At 35.3% G+C, this 14514-nt stretch overlaps 1 protein-coding gene across 2 annotated transcripts in view; it reads right to left on the reverse strand.

The window, feature by feature from the left end:
- Positions 1-1249: 1249 nt before the first annotated feature.
- The window catches only part of Kdm2 (Lysine demethylase 2), a 49543-nt gene continuing 36278 nt past the window's right edge, over positions 1250-14514 (reverse strand). Inside the window, exons 9-21 of one of the 2 annotated variants that reach the window (XM_068767302.1) lie at positions 13905-14064; positions 13288-13420; positions 12898-13021; positions 12294-12375; positions 11419-11573; positions 10635-10730; positions 9916-10015; positions 9186-9337; positions 7960-8130; positions 6909-7045; positions 5826-6114; positions 4611-4777; positions 1250-3781 (exon numbers count right to left, since the gene is read on the reverse strand). In XM_068767302.1, coding sequence (XP_068623403.1) covers positions 3664-3781; positions 4611-4777; positions 5826-6114; positions 6909-7045; positions 7960-8130; positions 9186-9337; positions 9916-10015; positions 10635-10730; positions 11419-11573; positions 12294-12375; positions 12898-13021; positions 13288-13420; positions 13905-14064 — 1884 coding nt within the window. In that variant the 3' untranslated portion in view covers positions 1250-3663. Of the gene's footprint in view, positions 3782-4610; positions 4778-5825; positions 6115-6908; positions 7046-7959; positions 8131-9185; positions 9338-9915; positions 10016-10634; positions 10731-11418; positions 11574-12284; positions 12376-12897; positions 13022-13287; positions 13421-13904; positions 14065-14514 lie in introns of both variants that reach the window. The other variant, XM_068767301.1, reaches the window with a different exon arrangement.

Here is a 14514-nt window from a genome sequence, read left to right on the forward strand (position 1 = left end):
CTTATGGTAACCAATGATACAATGTCACGATTCTTATCGCATCAAATTTACATAACATAGCTTAGTCATACTCGGCCGTTCCCGACATAATATCACCATCTGTTACAAAGAATCGTCACCCTACGCGAGCCCGTACAAAAATCTCTGTTCCAAAAGTCCCTCGCATAAGGCATCTTAAAAAACTAAATAATATCTATGTTTTACTAAGAGTAAATTTTGTTAATAATCACCACACACTCGTCTATCTGTGGTGAGTAAAGATTGTATTATAAATGTTTCGATTTTAAAATAACTATACACAGAGGCACACAATGCTTAGTTCTAAATCATTTAAAAGCCTAAAATTCAAGACATACTCCTGAATTGTATAACTCGACGTAACTAATTAATATTTAATACAAAACCTCAGCAGCTCTCAAATGTAGGAAAACATGAAGTATCAAATAAAATTTATTGAGATTTTTTTGGTTATTTTTAAAATGTCAAATCAGTACTAATGAATGTAGATGTACAGAAAAACTTAGTTAATACATCTCCAGTTAACTTTGTAAAATGTTTTTTTAATAATTTCAATAACAATAAAACAGTGACGATTGAATAATACTAATGTATTTATATTAAAATCTACACATGTATGAAAAATCAATTATATGTATATAATGTTAAGTTTTGTGTGCTTCGTTATAAAATAATACACTTAATAATACGTATAATTTCTCTAATCTATCTCTACTAGGCGGCCCTCCTCTCATTCCACTACCCAAGTCTGTACTCTTATACACTACTTACATTGTCCGCTTACACAGGCTGCTTCCATCTGTTTCATTCAAAAACTAGGGTAATCCTCCTAATTTCCAATGTTAACTTCTGCTTTTGTAACCTACGTAATGAAACATGAAATTACAATTCTATACTATTTTATTAATGTTTTCACGGATCATGACTTACAATTATAATTCATAATCGAGGATGAGGCACCTATTACCGCGGTATGTAATATCTGCATTTATTACCGATGCATCTGATACGAAGGTATTTAATGCAAATTTTGTGTACCGTGGTAATAAGTGCTTATATTTAATTTATGCTGTAAATGAATAGTCGATTTTGAAATTCGCATTAAATACTATTTTTCATCGATCAAAACCTTAGCAGAGGTCATTAAGAACTTTCCAAACAAATTTTTTTCATCAGCTATACACACTTTTAACGAAAAATTTTACTTGCAATGTTATTAGGGACATTGAACAACAAGCTGTAGTTCAAACAAGCTGTGGTAGCAAACAGGTCTTTCCTTATTAACTCTTATTTCAGAAAAGAAACTAAATGATTAAACCATCATAAGCGCTTCTTCAAAGATTTAGTAAAAGGAATTAACATAAATATTTATTATTCTTCTATATTTCGATTAAAATTCATTAAATTCCTTTGTAAACAAAGAAAATAAATTGTAGATTTCCTTTTAAACTACTAGTTGTTAATTGAACTAATCTTTTGCATTAACTTGATTTTTCTATCACCACATTTATTTTTCCCTTTTCTGTAAAGCTTCGACACTGTCTATAAATTTTAAAGTAGTATGCTAGAACTTAAATTTTGAGGAAAAAGCTTAATATTTAAAATAACAAAAACAAAAATTCTTGAATTTTATCTTGTCCTCATGTTTATTGTGTGTATATTTGTCAATATAAATAAAAATTCTAAGACTTTACGGTTTGGAAAAGAAAATCAGTTTCAAATAATAACAAATGAAATAAATATCTATGCAACAACAGCACACAAATAAAATTATAAAGGTTTAATAAGCATTGATTGTGCGGAAGAAAATACTGTGCAGAAACAAAAATCACTTGCGACATATTGTTGCAAATAAAACTTAAACATAAAAACTAATTATTTTTGGCGTAACTAAAGTAACTTGACTATGTCCACAAAACTAAAATACCGTTAGTCCGTGTATGGGGCATTAAAAATACCGGCACGTACACACTAGGGCTTTCAGCGGATATTGCAATCTAAATAACCACAAAATACTTAATACTAGATATAGATCACAAATACACCAAACTATTTACAAATGTTAGTAGTCTCGTCCATCACTTAACTCCCTTTGAATACATATCCCCTCCAACAGAGCTATGAATTAAGATAGATGTAAACTAAGAAGTTTAAATGTGAACACAATGAACGATCTAGTGATATAACAGTTTATGTGTTTTGTATATTTACAAAGACAATTCAGTTTGCAATGTTCAAAATTTAAAATCACACAATCTTGGCACAATTACTGAATAATAAAGAGATTTCAAATGTCCAATTAGTCTCAATACTAATGTTGGGTCAACAAAAAAATATTTATTTCCAAATATGCTCAAGTTCTCTAGTATATAATTTGTCTGTCTGTAAAATAGATGTGTATATTTACATTTTATTACCTTCCATTTACTTTATAAAGTTAATATTAATACCCTTTTTAGTATCGCATATACAAAAGGTAAACAATAAGTGTGAAATTAGACTTTGAAAAAGTCATTTCTATTGTTGTTTTGGTCTAACAATTAAAAATATTTTTTGAAGTCATTATTCAGCAACGTTTTGTTTACCTTTCGCTTATACTGTTACAAAGAGCATAAAATCTTAATTTTCCTACTGGGACAATTATCACATCTCCAACTAGAATCAAACACCAAGACCATATCACACATTAAGACTTAACATTTATAAACATGACCACATTGGCTGATGTGTGATTTTATAGCAAATGATTAATATATGTAATTAATATTTATGAGAAAATAGAATTAAAACTATACCTATATGCATTTTCCCTTCTTAACTTTAAATGGTAATTTAATGATGTTACATCTAGTGTTAAGTAAATTAAAAATTCACATATAGATAAAGAGTGTATTGCAGAATGCTCTTTGTTGCTATGGTATGTTTTGTTAACATATTTGGACTATTTCAATAGAGATATATCAACTTCAATGTTGTATACTCAAGTCAGTAGCAGCTTAATGACGAAGGTTTGCTAAATCTTATCTATGTTACCTGTCACTCATCAGTGAAACCACCTCATGGATGATCTGATATTTGGTTTAATATAGTCATAGTTAAATTGTAGTACATACAATTAACTTTTATCATTCAAAACGTTACTCCTCAAGGAGCTTTACATTTTAATAATAATGTTTTTTTTTTATATTGTATCACTAACAATATTACAGGATAGGCTTACAAGTCTTTCTTTAAATATCTACAATGTATGTTGATAGCATAGAAAAAAAAAATGATATGTCGTGTGAACATACGTCATTAGTAACAGTCCAAAACTTTTTTTAAATTATAAAACATTAGATTTTATTTTGTTATTACAATACTTATTACCCTGATTTTTAACGAGCCTTGCGAAAACTTTAAGGAACCTCTAAAGGCCAACTTAAAAGGGGAGTGTGTAAGTTAACTTTTAATTTTGTTCAACTACACTGACTACACATGGGACTAGAACTACTGTCCAAATGAATGAGCACAAATAACTCCAAAATCCATGGTATGTAGATCCTATGCCACCAACACACACTACACAGTAACACTGCACTACATCCACGAAGTCCGCGAGCGTTATTCGCACGCCACTGCTTCCTCCTCGGAGGTACCCTCGGATCAGGTGTTCCTAAGCTCCACTAACTTGACATCCTTCACATGCAGATTATGTTTGGATTTGGCGGCGAATTTGATCACTGCCTGTGTCGAGACCAGCGGCACGTGTCGAAGGTCTAGTCTGTAGACAAAGCGAGTTATCAATTAATGTAACACAAAAACTGACTAAACAGCAATGAAATCACCTGAGCTATGAGTTGGAAATAGCAGTGTCCTAAGGGTGCTTGAGCTAAACCTCGTTTCTAGTATCTAAGGGATCCCTTGCAGTCCCGGGTACTCCGGTTGTTAAAGTACTGAGACAAAAGCAAAGGTAAATCCTTATTTCAACATTGAACATCCACTGATTAACATGCCTTCAACAGTGTCTTCAAATGACTTTCATAAGTAGTTTGTCCATCTTTTGGGTAATCATCCTCAAGTTCCGCTTGCCAGTATGTACTCCTATCCATCCAGAACTATGAGTACTCAGTAGCCATCTCTTTTGTGCGCTATGACTATAGAGGGCCCACTGCCACTTGCCCATCCGCTAGACTATGTCGGCTACTTTAGTTCATCTATGGATCACATCCTTACATTCTTTACTTCGCCGTAGCTACGGCTTTTATATTAATTGTGTCACTGTTGTTTCTTATAGTTATTTATTCCAACACTACCGAGTGTTCGTTCATTCAACCGGTAAAAACCATAAACGTTCGTTCAAATGATAGTGCAATCTACTCCAATGGCACCATCATGGCGCAATCTTTCGGTTCCGATATTATTCTTGGTTAAGCCATAGATCATTTATGCCAATTTATTTGAAATTATCGTAATTATAATGTAACTAATGATTGGATTCTCACATTATTTTAACCGGTCTATCTACTACGAGCGCCATCTAGCGGTTTCGTCAAAAGTGAAACTGTTCAGCGTTTATGTTAATTCTAATAAAAGAATTGAGATTATCTTACCGGATGAGGTTGGGGCACCTGGCGAGGTGGTCGAGCGCAGCTTCAGTAAGCAGTCGGCAGCCGGCGAGTGAAAGCCGCTGTAGCGAGTGGTGTGCCAACTGCGCAGCGCCCGCGTCCGTCAGCCGCGCACAAGACGACGCGTCCAGCTCGCACAATTTTGGTAGAGCCTGTGCACAAGTAAATCAATAGTTATTAAATATTAACTGCTTGCTTTGTCAAGATCGTAGAAAAGGGCTGGATTAAAGTCGTTTCTTCATGTCGCTTCTCACCGGGTTGGTTTTGGCAACCAAGCGGGATTGCGCTCATACATCGAATTCAAAACGGTCATATGGGAAATCCAGAGAGAAAGCTTATATCCAACAATATACGTCCTATTATTTTTATTTTATTTTTTTCATTATCCTGACACTATGAACTAAGTTAGAAAAGGACTAATATATAGCTACTTCCCCTATGTAGCAGTAGTCGTGCAATGAAGTGCACCGCCCGCCAGTCCGCTGATAAATGCGCACGCGGCAGACAAAGCGAATTACATAACTGCCACGTTAATTCACTCAACACGTGTTTCACCCCTCCACGAGGCATCCTCACACCGATTAGTGCCAAAGACCGAGTACTAATCGGCACTAATTGCTAATAAAATTACACGACTACTGCTACATAACAGAAGTAGCTATACATTAGTCCTTTAATTACTTAGGATGGACTTCCGCAAAGTAACGCCTGAATCTATTAGACACTATGAACTGTCAAGTCTTTCACAGTCATCAATCAATCTGTCACAGTCAAATTAAAAGAATAAACAACATGTAAGAGTGATTGCTGTCAGATGTTGGACATACATAGCAAAACTTTTTTTACAAATAATAATAAAAAATTTCAGACGAATTTTTAAATTTTATGCTGGGTAATACATTTTGCGATTAATTTTTATTTGCACGCATTTATTGAAAAAGTTTAACAGTTCTTCATAAAGATGTTTGCTTCGTGATACATAATATGCTTATAATGTAACAATAATATCGTGTAAGATCTTTTTCTTTTTTTTTGGCTTAAAATTTACTTTTAGTGAAAATATAACGATTTTTTATGTTAAGTTGTGGATTATTTCACTGAATTAAATCAATTGTTTTTAGCCGTTTATTTTTCATTATTGCGCCCGACAATGTACCTATCATTAACTAGACTATTCTACAAAAAGAAAAAGATAATGACCTGCACGACGTAGCGCATGGCTACATCGGTGATATCAGTGCCGGGCAGGCGCAGTATGGCGAGGGCAGCGAGGCGGGAAGGCTCGGCGCCGGTGCGAGCACCACCACCAGGCCGGGACGTCTCGGGCGGTGCCAGCACACCGCGCAGTTTCGCGTCGTCTAGCGCCCGCGCGAACGACAAGTCCAGTGACGTCAGCGGAGGACAAGCCGGCGAACGCAAGGCCAGCGCGGCTTCGGCAGGAGACCCAGCTAGCGACAGCGAGCGTAGCGTCGGGAGACGTGCCAACAACCTATAAACAATTACCAATATAAGGGTAAAATGTGGACATTATTAGCAAACAAAACTTTACTCGACGATCGTAAAGTATCGTTTAGACGTACTCAAGAAAACCGACATGGCGTTGGCAATATAGAACGTTCACTCTCTAAGGTGAACAGACAGCCTTTATTTTTGTTATTGGAAGATGTTTAATGCTGGTCATTTCCAACTAGTGTAGTTGGAATTCTATGAGGGGAAATATCCAGTAGCTGATGTTATACAGCTGATATGACGATATTTTAAGGGTACTGATAACATGGTCTACCTAATAAAGGAGCTATGATACCGTAAACTGATAAACTAACTTACTGTGTACATGTCAAAGATGAAAGTTAAATATAAACACTGAAAAAGATTGCTATAACTCACTTTCATTATTTTACAAACAAACATTATAATTAAATTGAAATGAAAAAATAATTGAAAATCTTTTAAGTATTAAAAAATAAATGTTAATAGGCTATGCTTTATTTAATTTCAATATACTTTCATTAACAATGAAGACAAAAACTGCGCTTTTAACAGTGCTTTCATTTAGCTATTAAATGCATATCGTCTTCGGCCAAAACCCTGTTGCCAAACGTCTAGTTACGATTATTAGAGTTAAATTAACATTTATTGACAATAATTATACCGTTAAATAATCGTTTCTTTGTTTTAACTGTTAAAGACGTCCTTTCATCAATAGTCGAAACTAGATCTTAGGAATAGGCGACTATATGTATTTACGGTTTAAATGCAAACAATTAAGAAGCTCGATCTTACCAAGCAAGCTGTCTCCTGGCCAAGTGACACCATTCGAGGCCAAGGGAGAGCGGCTGCCGGCGGACGATGCCGGCGAGCTGAGCCGCTGATACTCTTACTTGCACGAAAGACATGTTGCGCCACAATGACGGATCCATCTGTATTACAAATAATAAAAATTATATTTCAATATGAGTATGAGCAGGGCATTTACTTGAAAATAAGTCATAGAGTTCTCCATGGCTACACAAGATTTTACATTATGTATCAACACCATGAGACATAAGATGGTATGTCCCATTATTCCAGATGTATCACTAGGCTAAGGATCATTCAAACTTAAATAAATTAAATTTTCATATATATTTTTAAGGATATTATTTAAACATCCAGTCATACTTTGCAAACATAAACAAGATGTATATATGTATGTCGTATACAATACTAAATGCATTAAAATCTTTGCATTTCATGCTTTATGCTAAAAAGTAATATGTATGAATAGTGAATATACATTGATATAACTGGAGAACTTAAAAACAAAGGTAGAATATTTGTAGTATATGTACACAAATTTGAAGCGTAAGCTTACTTTATGTTTGCAGAGAATGAATTTTATCGTCGAAATAAATTACGGCATACGATAAAATTGCGTATGGGCGGAATACAGCAAACCAAATGAAGTATACAGAGAGACGCCCCGGAATTATATGAAGCGACGAAATAGTAGCAATAGCTGGAAAGAAATGAAGAATAAGAAAGAGACACGGAAGTTTGAATTGAGCTGGACGAAATCTATACTCAGTACTGGTCGCATTGACAGAATACAAAATGTAGATAATTTTAATGAAAAAATGTTAAATTGTTGCAATAATCATCACCATCATAACAGCCAATAGACGCTCATCGTAAGCCATAGCTCTCGACAATGTGATCTCTACGACCTTCACTATGTCGTCGTTCCACCTGGGGTGGGGGAGGGGGGATATCTCATCCACATCTTACCATGTTGCGGCCGAAATGTTCAACCTAGTTGGTATAAAGCAAGGTAATAATATCGTGTATTACTTACAGAATAGTCTGCCCATGCCTTGCAGACAAGAGCGCAATTGGCCAGCTCGTGCGGAGTAAGTTTAGCAAACACGCAGAGCATCGCCTCGCGGTCCAGCCAAGGCGAGCCTGCCACGTTGGGGCACGGCGAGTAGCCGGCTGGCCGCACCGGGTATAGCGGCTTCTTCATTACCTGCACATTAAAAGGCTCATATAAACTTTGGATCGATGTATACATGGGGGTTGGTGTAAAAGCTTCTGTGAATATATCAATTAGTTGCTGTTGATCTAATCAATATATGGGATCAATATATGGATGAGATGTACCATAAATTAGGATTGCGCATACATTCAAATTATTCATTGTTTACTATCTGTCCATGCAAACTTTGCACCGTGAAGAGTCTTTGACCTGTCACACTCTAGTAGAGACAATGAATTAATGTAACACATTTTAAAGTGATCACAATGTACAGAGTGATTGGTAATAGGTGTAAAAGCTTTTTGTTGATAAATGTAAACCCAGACAATCATTTTAAATATAATTTCTGAATTTCAAAAATAATTTCTGTCACACATTTAATTTCAACATTTAGCACTCGTGCATGAGTGCTTTGCAATCTTTTTATTTTCAAAATATTTTTAATATAATAAGTGTCCAATACATTTTATTATCACTTAAATCTCCACACTAAAATATGGATTCTAAGAGTTTTTGTTTAATAAACTTCATAAATTCATTATATGACACTTCGAGACATTACATGGGAATGTATTGTAAAATCATACACAGTTACCCTCCAGAGCTTTAAATTTTATGAAGCCTAGACTAGTAAATCACAACAACAATTATGTTCTAATATATTATTTGTATACCTAAGACTATAGAATTGATCGAAATAGCATATATTTGTGTTGGACATGCATACTCTATTACAACTATATCCGAAAAAATTATAATAATGCAAAAAAAAAAGTGTCAACAATTATTTGTGTTCTAAGGATACAGCTGTAAACGACTTCATAATAAATAACACACCTTAGAGGAATGTAAATATGTAATTATATATGTTAGGAGTTATTAAAAAAATACATAGTCTGGTTGAGTGTTATGTGCATATATTCTTCTCACATTTGAAGCATTTATAATTCAAACAAGCGGTAGGCTTAACTTTACATCAAAATCCATTGTAAGTTGAATAAATAATTATTGAATTTAAATATAAAATACTATAAGTTTTGGAGTACCTTAGCAGTGTGATGTGTTAACTGCAGCGCCAGATGCGCCCTGAGAGCTTGTTTCTTTGGAGCTTCATCCTCATGGCTGGAGCGTCGCTTCTTGGCTGTCGGCTCCCAGTTCTCTTCTGCGACGCCTTCACCGGTTTCCTCGCGCTTTATCTCTGCAAAACCAACAATGTGTAAAAATTCTTGCACAAAATTCCTCTCAGTCATTTCCTCATTTCGGGAGGTTTCCATCTATTTCCGTATGATTTGTATGTAACCTTTTGTGGAACAATGTGCAACATGTTACACTCTTTAGGTTATCCATTGTGTCCATACCACCAATAACAAAAAGGAACAAATTATGAAAAATTGCGACAACATAAGACATTTCACAAATTTCTCGCGTTAACAGATACTATTATTTTGTAGTTCAGGTATGTGATAACATTTATTATCAATGTTGTTACCAAAAGCTAAGGCCAGGTTACTTAAACATATAGACGGCAACATATATTTACAATAAATAACTTCTTGCTTGTTCCATGACGTTCACTGGTGGACATATGCCAATATAGATTTGGAAGTGGCCTACACATTGACATCTTTCCACCTAGTGGGTGGTCGTTCTTTGATGCCATTGTCACTTCAACTTGCCAATCTGCTGAGCGTTGTGGTCGAGTAATACATAGGAAACATTGCTTCACAAAAAATTGAATTAACTTAAAAACTAACATCATTGTAGGATATTACTCACCATCTTCCGATTTAATATTTAAAACTTCGTTTTTGCCTTCATTGTCAGACCCTGCCTCTGATTTTACAGGCACTGGAGGCGGAGGCGGTGGTAATTTGTTCTGTAAATAGTTAATAGGTATTGAATACTCTTATTTATAATATATCAGGTAAATATAATTTTGATCATATGATAGACTCCTTGGTCGTTTATCTGAATTCTTGAGCCTCAACAAGAATAAACCTTAAACATCTTGTTGTTTATAACTATACCATTAAAAAGTTTCTTTTTTGAATGCCGCAATTTCATCCTAATTTTATTGCTTTAAACAAACTCACGTGCCCATGAAATTCCTCACACACTAAATTGTATTAAAATTAAATTAAATTTCTATATCAAAAATATACTAAATCAGAGAGAAGTAATGACTGACATTATACGATCATCATCAGCGCCTTCCGACGACCTTAACAAGATGGTCTGTGTGGCTCATCCACTACGCTATATCGGTTACTTTCGTTAGTCTACGGATCTCCTCATTCCTGATTTGATCTCCTTGAGAAATCTCGGGCTTAGTCCTCTTCATGGCTCAATGAACAACTGTGAGCTCGCCAGTGAGGAAATTTTTTGGTTTAAGGATATGCCATTTCACGAGAAATTTAATAATGACCTTAACAACCTAACCTCCATTGCTTTAATCTTAGCAAAATAAAAAATAATCAAGTATTAAGTTTACTGACTTGTAAGTTATGATGTTGTCCGAGCTGGCTGACATCCGACCCCACGCTCATGCGCCGTAGGTCCGAAGATTTCTGGCGCGCGCGGAAGTGTCGCGGCTGTGCAATAAAAACATATTTCACAAAACTTTTTTAAATGTTAATTACAAAATATTATTTTCACATCAGCAAGTAATAAAAAAGATACACATTTATTTAATAAGCTGTAAATTAGCTTTTGAAACATACTGAAGCAACAAGAGTTATTAATAAGCAAAAAAAGATGAATGACAATTTTTAAAAAGTTAAAGTGCTGCGTCTCCAAATTATAAGAAAGGAAATATTGTTTATTTCGCAATCGCTACATACTATACATAACATAACAAAAAACTATATAAAATGCAGGTAGTCGCAGTTACGACTACATTAAGTGATAACTCTATGTCATAATATTGTAAAAACTTCCTAAAATGTCAAACCAGCTTCTGCCTTCAGTAATAAGGCCACAAACTGATGCAAGATGATCGAAATGAATACAATAAACGGAACTGTCGATTACGTGCACAAAATAACGCGAACAACAAGTCGCTTGGTTGCGTCGCAGGTATACGCTACTTACGTTTATGTGTCATAATATTTACAATTAAAAATCCCAAAAACTATGTTTTATGGAGGTACAACACTGAACTAAATGCCATAGTAAAGCTTAAAAACAAAAGTTGCATGATATTATTTCATCTCGTGGACCAGTGAGTGCTGTTATTGTAATGTTGAAATAATTTATACATAAATGTGCAATGTAACAAACCTTGTAATCATGATTAAGTCCCATGGTGGTACAAGTGGGACATTCCCAAGAGTTGGGCAGGTCCTCATTAAGCTGGCCGCCAGGCGGTACGCAGCCAGGATGCACGATGCTGTAGCAAACAGAGCACTCACGAAGAGACGACGGTCCGTTCCGTCCTGTTAATCGAAATGATAAGTCAGGGAAGTGCGGCTATAAAAGACGCCATTTTATTTATAACAGCTAAAAAGAAGAAAATATTTTAATATTGCAAAATTAAAAATCACAGGTTAACAATTTGAATTCCATGTATTTGTATGCTTATTTATCTAGATATTTTCTTCTGTTAAGATCAAAACTGGTTTCAGTGCCTCACTAATATAATAAATGAAAAATAAGAAATATTTTTGGGATCTCTACCTGCAAATAAGCAAGTGAGATTTTTTGTCTCACTCACACAAGCAGGTATAAATCTAATTGTCTCACTGGTCTATCAGCTCTTTCTATATTTTAATTAGTTTTGATAGAAATGTTTAAATGATAAGCAACATTTAAATTTTAGGTAAATATGTATACACACATCCTCTCAATTATTTCTTTTTATACTATCATACTATTTGGCCAAGTCAAAATACATCAATTTAATTTTAGTGACTCAAACACTATATATGGAACAACCAATTACTTCTATCGCTCTAAATGATCGAAATTCCATATATATTCGTGTAGGTATTTACATGCGCGTTGGAATCGTAGATTATCAGCACACGTTGACCAGTCTTATGAAATACCTTATGATATCAATAAAAATAATTGGAAAAAAGTGTTTGGTAAAGTGTTAGTAAAATAACAAAAACACCCTGCTGTGACTTAGTACAGTAAGCAATTACCCGAGTTACCCTTGGCTTGTGGCGCGACGGGCGTTTGCATCCAGCCGTCCAGGTGGCACACCGCGCAAGAAGCTGTCACAGGCAACATTGGCTGAAATAAAAGTTTTCTATTAATATATTTTTTTCAGTGTTTAACCTATACATAACGTTTAATCCTTAATCATTTCCAGAAGAACAAAATTGTCACGCTGTTTTTTGTAATTGTGACCAAAAAGTTGAAATTTTTAAAAATTTCAGGTTGTTCAATTATTTTAAAGTTAAGTAGAATTTCATTTAATTTAAATCTATAGATCATAATTAATATCTTAACGATATCTTTACAAAATAAATTGAGAGTAAAGCGATAGTATTCTTTATCTTCCGAGCTAGTCAAAAAATTGTTACAGCAAGGTATTAAGATATTATCGCTTCTAGGCCTCTTCTCAAGATCGCCACGTGAACCAGACTTGCGCTGGCCCCATCCAACGACTTACCGCGAGCTTGAATATGTCGAAGCTCCAAGCATAGCATATTCTTAATATATGCACTATTACGTGTATAATTTGAGTTTTTGAATAAGTATTTTTAAATTATTGAATATAATTGACCTTAACGGTACCAAGAGTTCACTTACTTGCAAGCACTGGCGCATAACGCACGTCTGTTTGGCGCGTCCCAGTCCACCGAATTTGACCATGTCATGACAAAAGACGCACTCCCCACAGTCGGTGCGTTGGCATGCTTCACATTTCTTGCATCTGAAATTAAAGTCAGTTAATATTTTTTCTGTGAATCTATTATTATTGTAGGACCTTATATCACCCTATGTATAAAAATTATTTAATAAAAATTGGTATAATTAGGAAATTTACGAAATTAAAGTTTTTACGGGGGGAATTTCGAAAAAATTTGCTGTGTTCAATGACATAGGTATGACTGGCTTCAATAAAAAAATGCAAATGTCAGTTTGTTTCAACAATGGGTCATTTTGGTAATGAGGTTGATATTTGTAGGAGTAGTTTACCTAGTGCGGCGACGACGAGGCGCAGAGTTCGCGTGTTCTGGGCGGGGGCGCGCGGGAGGACCGCGGTGGCCTCCGCCTCGCCCTCCGCGTCCGCTGGAGTGTCGGCGCTCCGACGATGTCACCTCGTCCGGACCTGTATTTACACGTTAATGAAATTCTTATACAAATATTTTTGTCTTTAGAACTAGGTGTATCGACAGGCGACATTGACGGGGGAGGGGGGTCTAGCAAAACGACTATCACTGTTAAAATAACTCAATGCCAATAATCCCAGGTATCCCAGAAAGTGTAACAGTGGTGTGACAAAGAGAAGCTATGTCTTTAGAAGAATGAAATTTTAGTTAGCATATTCTATGAACATCTGAACAGCGCTACAGTTAGGCCTATTAAGCTGTTGCATGCAAATACCTTTAACTAGTCACTGTGATGACATCACACTGTTAACTTTTTATTTAGTAATGATTTGATTGGTTAGGCTAGGCCAGCCGACAATGATATTTCTCAAATTTTTCCGTTATTGCTAGGTTCTTCTATTATTATTCTACATATATAAAGATTGTTTTAGATGAGTAAAAGGACAGATATAAATTACAAATAAATAAAATTTGCCAGATTACCTTTGAGCACAGGGACCCCGGTGACGGCAAGATGCTGTTTGTCGTGTCTGTGCTGTTCCACAAGGGTGCGTACGTCGCGTACCAGTGCGATGGGGTCCGATAATAGTTCAGGAACTGACTTGCGAGCTGCAGGCAGCTGGTGGAGGTACATTACTATCGCCTGCAAATGATGAAACACTTTTTGTAAGACATTATTGAATGCTTTACTCAATGACACATTATCATACATACTTCTCATTGATAATTTGCTTGGAAATAGATTTAAATTCAAACAAGTAGAGACAAATAAAATATTTTAATCAGATGCAATATCAGATAGACATAGACACTTAATACTATGCATTCTTACATGGGCAACTCCCATCTACTGCTGGTGCTGGCTATCTTTAGCCCAACACTACAACTAGAATTCTTCTTAAGTATTCTACCACAAGGGTGAGAGGATCATACTACGGCTCGACGGTTCATCATCATCACCATGTCAGCCGATACTCCCTATGCAGTACATACTCATTTCCGATCCAATCTCCTCTCCAATAGCCCTCCCTCCCCATAGCTCGCTCGATGTTATAATAAAATGATTATTCAATCTTGTTTTCACGCAGATGCC

Source organism: Battus philenor, unplaced genomic scaffold (assembly GCF_028537555.1).
Source record: "Battus philenor isolate CCGP_79_NKW_IND1 unplaced genomic scaffold, ilBatPhil1.0.hap1 SCAF_23, whole genome shotgun sequence".
NCBI lineage: Eukaryota > Metazoa > Arthropoda > Insecta > Lepidoptera > Papilionidae > Battus > Battus philenor.